Raw genomic sequence first — 8,462 nt, forward strand, 5'->3', positions numbered from 1 at the left:
ATAACTAAAAGCAATACACTTCACATTCTTGCATTATTATTGAATATGTTGAATGTGTATTACATATATTTCTATGTATAATGACTGAAAATTATCTGAAATTATTCCCATAATGGTTTTATAGTTTCAAATGGGACTTTCTATTCGTCGATCCGTGTCAGAAACCGATCATTTTCTTTGCTTTGTCATTTTTAACAGAAATTGCAACCCACAACTAACTTTTAACAAAGAATTTAAAGGACATCTTCTATGACACTAGGAAAAAGATATAAAATGATATTCTAAGAAAACATAGAGAAAACAGGATAATTTGTAAAATTATAAAATATTAACAATTACGCTAAAAATCTAGTTGTAATCAATAAACTCAATTACAACAGCAGATTTTGTGTAATTAATTTGGTGATTATTAAATTACTAATGTACAGTACTTGTTACTACGTTACCTGCCAATTTTCCAGCATCCGATGAAATACGGCAACTTGGCATAAAGACGAGGTTTAGTTTATCAATGACACCAATGTTTTCATTGTTGCTTTCAAATATTTAATTCGAAATGGAAATCACAATCAACGACCGAATTATTAATTATTACTTTTGTTTTCTTTAAAGTGCTATTTCCGTCTTATTCAAAAAAGTATTTTTGCAAAATACAACATTTATAGATGATGCCAGAAATATATAAATGAACAATTTATGGATTTCATTAAAAAAATTCCAGTGGCAATGCCAATGCTTTTCAATAACGCTAAATCGAAAACAAAATATTAAAATTACAAAATATCTTAAACCACGAACGTTCGCAATTACATAGTAATTCCTCTGTAGTTGTCTTTATGAAGGAAGTGGCAAGATGCTGGAACATATATTTAGAAATGTATGCGAAGAACACTGGCAGTGATGTAACGGGATGCGAAACGAGATAAAGTAAGCCGAGGAGGAGTCCTAGATTTATCATCAAGGCACAAGCGCTATTTGAATTCTTTTCATCTCCTTTGTTTTTCTATCTGGCTGTTTTCTTGTTTCATGTGGAGATGAAAATCCATAAAATGATCTCATATTCAAGCCTAATGATTTTAACATTAGAACGTTCATACTTTCACTACATTCTGTTTAATGTATAAATTCCTGTTTTCTTTGCATCAGAATCTCTGTTTAATTGCCTGAGCCTTCATCCTCAATTGCATTCTGATACAGAAAATAAACTGGTGGTCTTTGACTAGTAAGGGAATAATACTGATGAGTGTGATGCACAGTTGGAAACGGCGTGGTGGAAGTGGTTGTAGTTGTCGATCGTGTCGTTGTTTTACGCGGACGCTTAGTTGTAGGTGCAACTGTGGTAGTGGTGGTAGTTGTGATGGGTTTTGATCTGGATGTCGTAGTGGTGGTTGTGGTAACTCTTGGTACATCTGGATTCTCATATGTTCCAAAAACTGTTAATGACCAGTCTTTAAGAGTGGCACGACCAAAATATCGGCCTACGTTATGAATCTCGAGTTTCCACTCCCCGTTTGGATTCTCACCCCAATTATGAACGGTCATGAATGGCCATGCTTCAAATCCTGATCGAGAATCATCATTTTTACGTTGAGCGAGTAAAGTTGATCGTGTTCCTCTTGGAGAAGTTAGATATATGTGAATATCACCTCTTCTCGTGGCAATGAGTGTTATCTTTGCTTGAACATGTTCTAAATACCTAACACTTTCACAATAGACATTTAATTTTAATTCTACATAACTTTTGGCTGGAACATATTTTTCTGCTGGATATGCTTTAATTTCACATGATTTTTGTTGAGGAACAGTCACCCATCTACGAGACAGATCCACCATTGCTGCAGCATCCATAAGACCATAACCAAAGGAATGGCTGACATTTCGACCAACTCCATTAATCTTCCAATCTTTAGAATGTAGATTTTCAGGTCTAGCTGTTCTCACAACAATATGTTGCATATCTCTCCATGTTAGTTTGTTGTTAACTTCAAGTGCTAAAGCACAGATTCCGGCAGCAAGTGAAGCCGATACTGCCGTTCCACCATGACTAGAAGTACACTGTTGTCTGAGGTCAGTTGTCACAATCCGTCTTTCGCCTGTGAAACCACTACTGTAAGTAGTTGCCAGAGTAGAAGAGCATGCTTCACTATACCATGGCACTAATCCATTTTCCGTCGCGCTGTTTACAGATACAGTCCAGATAGCATTGGTGTATCCATCACAATTGCAATTATCATGCTCTCGACCACCAATTCCAGAAGCCCAGATAAAGATGGAACCCAATCCACGACGACCATATTTAATTCCATCTGTAAAAGCGCGAGTGGCAAGCACTCCGGGACCTTCCACGGTTTTTCCATCGTCATTCGGTCCCCAAGAAGCGCTATAAATATCTATATGCTGGCGATTGAGACTGAGCGACCGAGCTTCCACGACATCTGTCACATCTCCATCCAACATCTTGACACCTCCCACTTTAGCTCCGTAAGCAACTCCTACAGCACAGAAACTATTGTTGGCTTGAGCAGCAACTTCACCGGCACATCTGGTTCCATCACTATTGGTATCTAACAGATCGTATCTGGGTTGCGGATCGGGATCGTGATCATTAATATCAAAACTAGCTTCCGGATCGTAATTTTGCGCGATATCTGGATGATCTTTTTCCAAACCGTCGTTTAATATGGTCACGACGACATTTTTTCCTGTTACACCTTGAGCCCAAACTTCTTGCACATTCATATCCAAACCCGGTCCACGATTCAAGTACCACATCTCAGACCAATCGGGATCGCTCAACGTGATGATGGGAGAATATCTAATACTTTTCTTTACGCGCCGTTTTAACGTCTGCTGTGAAAACCACTTTACTTGAGGATCATCTCTCAGCTTTCTATGGTGATGAGCACTGAAATCTGCCGATCTCTTTGCCACTTTTCTATGCTGGAAGTGATAATAATCGGGGAAAATCTGGCTTAAATAGGTAAAATCATACTTCCTGGCTAACTCTTTAGCAACTTCTTCATCTCCGCTGACTCGTACGACGAACTGATCGGTGTAAATAACACTTAAAGCAATTGTTAATACGGATAGACTAAGAAGTACACGAAGAATAAAAAACCGAAAGTCCGTGTAACACATAGTAGCTGTCACTTACAATTTCAAATTCTCTTCTGTCAACAGCTAGAAGTGATAATTCTGTGAAAAATACAAACTGTTTTTAATTTTATATACATGATAATTATTTTTATTATTTAATACAGCTATACAATGAAAAAGTCAAAGTTTAGAAAAATAATGTTTAAACTGGAGATGGACCAAACAGGAATTTTTTGTCAAATACTGAATAATCATTTAAATGTAACTGTTATACTGAATACTAACTATTCTTGTTTTACCTGTTTACCAAGTATCAGCTTATTTACTATATTTAAAACTGCATAAAACAAAAGACTTAGAGCAGTGGTCAGCATACTTTTCGTACTACCACCTCTTTTTAGTGCATATTTCATTAGTAGATAATTAATTAATTATCTACTAATGTGGGGTAGATAATGATAAAGACTTATGTAATAAGCACAGACACTCGGGTATTTTATACGGTATTTTAAGTGTAAATAAACTTTACGCGAGGTTTTTATATTAATACCAACTAAAGAGAGACTATTTCTAACGGTCCGAAATTCATTTTGGCTATTCGTGTTGGTCCTTGTTATCACTGATGAGATTAGTCTTTATCGTTATCTACTCCACATTAGTAGATATTTAATTAATTTACTTATTTATACTTTATTCCTGCCATATAAAATGACAGTAGTTCAATTTAGCTCTGATATAACTAAATTGGTAATTCTTGTTTTCTACTTGAAAAGGCTAAATAATTAGAATCAAAAATATATTAACTTACCTTATGCAAATTTTCTGTAAGACTGAGTTCGACAATACCCTTTCTCTGTGTGTCTCTCAAATTTTCGGATCTCAAATTTTATAGGCACAGCTGTGACCATGAAATCGAAACCGAAAGTGAAAGTAAAATATAATTTTTAATTATTAAATATTATATTTCACTTTCGATTTCGGTTTCATAGTCACAGCTGTGCCTGTATCGTTTTCAAAAATAACTTATATATTTACAGTATAATAAATAAAATTGTGTGTGGCACCGTCTATTATCAGATTTTGTTATAAAGGCTTTTCTTTATTTTTATTAATTATTATCGAATGGAAAGAAGTTTAATTTTGAGGGTAGTGACGAGTTTCCTTTAAAACAATTGCAAATGCTAATAACGAATGTCATCTTTACGTCCAACCCCTGTCCAGATAAGGCACACGACACCCCTTTACCTCTCTGCTTTTAAACGAGAATGACGTCACCGTTATTCACATTTCGTTGGACTTTTCGAACGATTCGTTTATAACTAAATGGCTATTTCTAAAATCGAAGACATGAATGTTGCTATTGCAGCCTTATCCGAAAAATTTTTCTTAAATTTCTTCGGGTGGACAGTTATTTCAATCATTTCATCTTTTAATTCGCAATTTAACTCGTTTGACCTTACGAATGTACCCGTAGTTGTCCGGAAACACGTCAGAGCTGTAGTCACGTGACTGGATGACGTCGAGCAAAGTCACGTGACACGAATTGTATGCGTCCGCCGTCTAACGTGCTACTCCGCGACGTGAACAAGGTTAAGCAATGGCTGCTTCCACCGTGCAGAGTCTGTAAATAATCCGATGAGTTTTCGCTTATAGCTCTTATTATACGCGTCGCCCCGAAAAATTTTTATCAATTTAGGACACGTCTACTGGAAAAGTGTCTTAAGACAGCAAATTAGAAAAAAACGCCCCATGTATAAAGGATGGACTTTTACCTTTATAACTACAGTAGTGAACCGAAAATCGGAATCAATTGGAGACTGGGGTTGTTCAGATTAGGGATTTGTTCCGATTACGGATTATGTACGAAAAAATATATTAACCTGTCCGATGTTCAAATTTTTTTCCGTTGCGTGTCGCTTCGTGTTGAATTTTCGTCGATTTTAAGCCTAACGAAAACTTTCATAATAATAATCGAGGCTATTCTATCGTTAAAAATTATTTCTGCATTTTGTACAAACAAAATAAATATATTGAAGAATATAAAAACATGAAAATCATACTTTAGAAGTAAATCTAGTATCAAAAACGTTCGATTCAGCACGACACAGTCCGACTGAAAATCGTGCCGATTACCGGCGATTCCGATTACCGGGGTTCCGAGTCTCTACTGTATTTTTCATACTTGTTATTACTTCTAATCATGTAAAATATGCTTTTATGTCAAGAAATTTATTTTCATTTTATATTTTGTCGTGTTTTCGTTTTTAAATTATGTTTTAACGGTAACTTACAAATGGCGGCTTCCCAGCATGTCAGGAACGTATACGAAGAAGCCGACTTTGCAGGCGTGCTCCTGTAAAGTTGAAAATCAAGAGGGAAAGCTGCCATTTAGGAACCAATTTTGCCATATAGAAAAATTGAAAACAAACCACTTTTTTCAATTCAAATGAATAATAATTATCGATAATAATAATAATAATAATAAACGGTTTTTGTAAAGCGAATTTGCATATCAAAACAGTCGTTAAAGCGTTAACAAAATCTAACAATATTAATACAAATGATTTGAACAATATTTTGGATTACAACTTAAGAATTCCTAAAGTAAATATTAAAATTAGAACACATAAATTGCAAGAATCAGCAGATATTAAATTTTATGTGTTATACAATCTTGAAAAATTCCTTAAGAATAAATTAAATCAATATCACAATTTTGACCAATAGCATTAAAAATACTGACCAATTCATTAGCAATCTCCAAAAACTCAATATTAATACTAACAGCAGAATGTTAAGCTTAGACATTAAAAATACGTATCTATCTATATATAAAAGTTTTATAATTGATCATCATCATCCAGCATTCACGAAATTAGGCCATGTTGACCCGTTTCGGTCTCAGCTAGATAGGATCTAGCTGTCGTTTTTGTGGACGTCCAGGTCGTCGTCGTCTTATAAAACTGCATGAGGTATCCTACCCGGCGACATTCGAAATTTTGTGAGTTTATTATTTATGTCATTCTCACATTCATAAGAAATATTGCATTCTAGATAAAGGAAATTATTAACTTTTTCTAAAGTTGTACAGTAGACCCCCATATAACACGGGTTCACATAACACGGATTCGTATAACACGGCGAAAAAATTGCGATCGCGTTCGTATAACACGCTAAAAGAGACTCGTATGACACGGTAAAACGTCATCGCCGACTCGTGTCGCGACAGGATTGGTCGAATCTGGACCAATAGCGGATATTGCACAAACCGTTGAGCTTAAACGAGCACTGGACTTACTAAAAAACATTTATTATTAAACGGCCATAAAAATTATATTTTTATTAATGATGTCTCCAGAGTTGAGTTATTTTTCTGCGAAAAATTCGCTGATCAGGAAACACGCGCCAGCCGTTCGACGAACCGCTCCGCGACGAAAATAAGCTTAAGCAATGGCGTCGTCGAACGGTGCACACTCGGTAAGTAATCCTACAATTTTTTGTTTGTAGCATAGTTTATATGGATTATTCCCCAAAAATTATACGTGATTTGGAAATATTGAGTCAAATTAATCTAGAATCGATTAATTTTATGGAAGAAAACTTTTCAAACAGCCTTAGCCCTTAAACTGCACACGTGCCGGGCTGTGATTGACTCATGTATTTAAGAGACTCGTACAACACGGATTCATATAACACGGAACGTATCTACCGTGTTATAGGGAGTCTACTGTATTATCAATTACGATTTTGCTTCGTATTGGCTCTGTGCCTCTAAATGCCATTACTTTGGTTTCAGCAGTCGAAATTTTCGTGCCGTATTCTTTTGAAATTTAATTTAAGGTAAATAAACCTGTTTGTAAATTATCTTCAGAGTTAGCAATAACCACCTGATCGTCAGCAAATAGCATGGTATTGAATTTTATGTTGTTTGGAAGCTGAATTCCTAATGTATATTCTTCCTGCCATTGATGTATTATGTCATCTATATAGATGTTGAAAAGTGTTGGTGACAATGGGGATCCTTGTCTTACTCCTTGATTTATTCGTTTATATTCTGAAGTGGCATTGTTGAACTTAAGTTGTATGGTATTATTTTCATAAATATTGCATATATTTTGAAGTAAAATATTTGGTATGTTTTTGTTTTGTAGGATGTCAAAAAGTTTGGGTCTTTTTATCATGCCAAAGGCTTTGGTATAATCTATGAAAGCTAAATGTGTATTCAGATTAAATTCCCTTCGTTTCTCTAGTAATAATTTAATGGAGAAAGCTGCCTTCTCGGAATCGGTTTTGATATTCCAAAAGAAATTTTTCACCTTCTTGTTTTAATCGTTCATTTAGAATTCTAGCATAGATTTTATAACAGGTATTTAACAGGCTAATGTCTCTGTAGTTATCTAATTTTCGTTTATCTCCTTTCTTGTGAATAGGCAGCGTAATACTCTTCTTCCATTCGAGTGGTATACAGGCTTGTTCATATATATTATTGAAGAATGTTAATAATCTCTTGTGGAATTTATCACTAGCATATTTGTATAACTCTCCATTTATGCCATCATCTCCTGTTGCTTTTCCATTGTTTGTTTTGGTTAAACTTTCAAGCAGTTCTTCCTTTGATAATTCAGTTCTGTTTTGATTGTTGCTTTCAAAAATCTTGTTAGTATATGTAGGATCTGTCCAAAGTGTTTGATAATAATTAAGGAAATGGTCGTTTGTCACACCACAATTAATTTTTATGGGTTGTTTAATTTCTCGATTCATAAATTTTAATATTTTGAAGGTATTTGGTCTTATTTTGTAAAGATCTGATTATAGTTGTGAAATAAATTTTGTCCACCATTCTGGTTGTCTTTTCCTTATTTCTCTTTTTGCAATTGTTCTGCAGCGTTTGTATTCTATTGCATCTTCAGCTTTTTTTGTACTTAAAAATTTTTTGTATGCTATGTTTTTCTGTAATATTAGTTGTTTGATTTCATTGTCCCATATTTTCAATTTCTTTCTTCTACAGTAGTGTTTTTTAACCGGGGTGCCGCGGCACCTTAGGGTGACACGTCGCCACGATTGGAGTGTCGCAAAGTTCAAGACCGATAATAAAACTAGATTTAAAAAACAATAGCGAAGCCATTATTTTACATGTAAGTATTTCGACATAATTCAATGGACTGAAATTTTGATTTTGAACACGTAGAAACGCTTTTTGGCATTAAAATGCTACTTCAAACTGTCAATTTTTAAAATCTTTCTTTCCGGGGAGAGAGTCCCCTCACCGGCCCCACCCCAGCATTGCGCGTAATATTCGTTTATGCAAAAGATTCATCTGGCCCATTAGCCACCCTTATTCAGATTCTAGATCTGCCGCTGGTCAA

General features: G+C 35.0%; 1 protein-coding gene across 1 annotated transcript; it reads right to left on the reverse strand.

Annotated features, from left to right (window-relative positions):
* Positions 1-599: 599 nt before the first annotated feature.
* Positions 600-3,162, reverse strand: LOC136987139 (furin-like protease 1, isoforms 1/1-X/2). The gene has a single exon (XM_067284813.1). It carries the CDS (start codon positions 3,136-3,138, stop codon positions 1,156-1,158), a length of 1,983 nt encoding a protein of 660 aa, XP_067140914.1. The 5' UTR covers positions 3,139-3,162; the 3' UTR covers positions 600-1,155.
* Between the last annotated feature and the right edge of the window lie 5,300 nt (positions 3,163-8,462).

This window comes from Centruroides vittatus, unplaced genomic scaffold (assembly GCF_030686945.1).
Source record: "Centruroides vittatus isolate TY-2023 unplaced genomic scaffold, ASM3068694v2 scaffold_1478, whole genome shotgun sequence".
NCBI classification, from domain to species: Eukaryota; Metazoa; Arthropoda; class Arachnida; order Scorpiones; family Buthidae; genus Centruroides; species Centruroides vittatus.

Coding starts and splice junctions, on each gene's coding strand:
- LOC136987139 (XM_067284813.1), bottom strand. CDS start 3,138: ATGTGTTACACGGACTTTCGGTTTTTTATTCTTCGTGTACTTCTTAGT.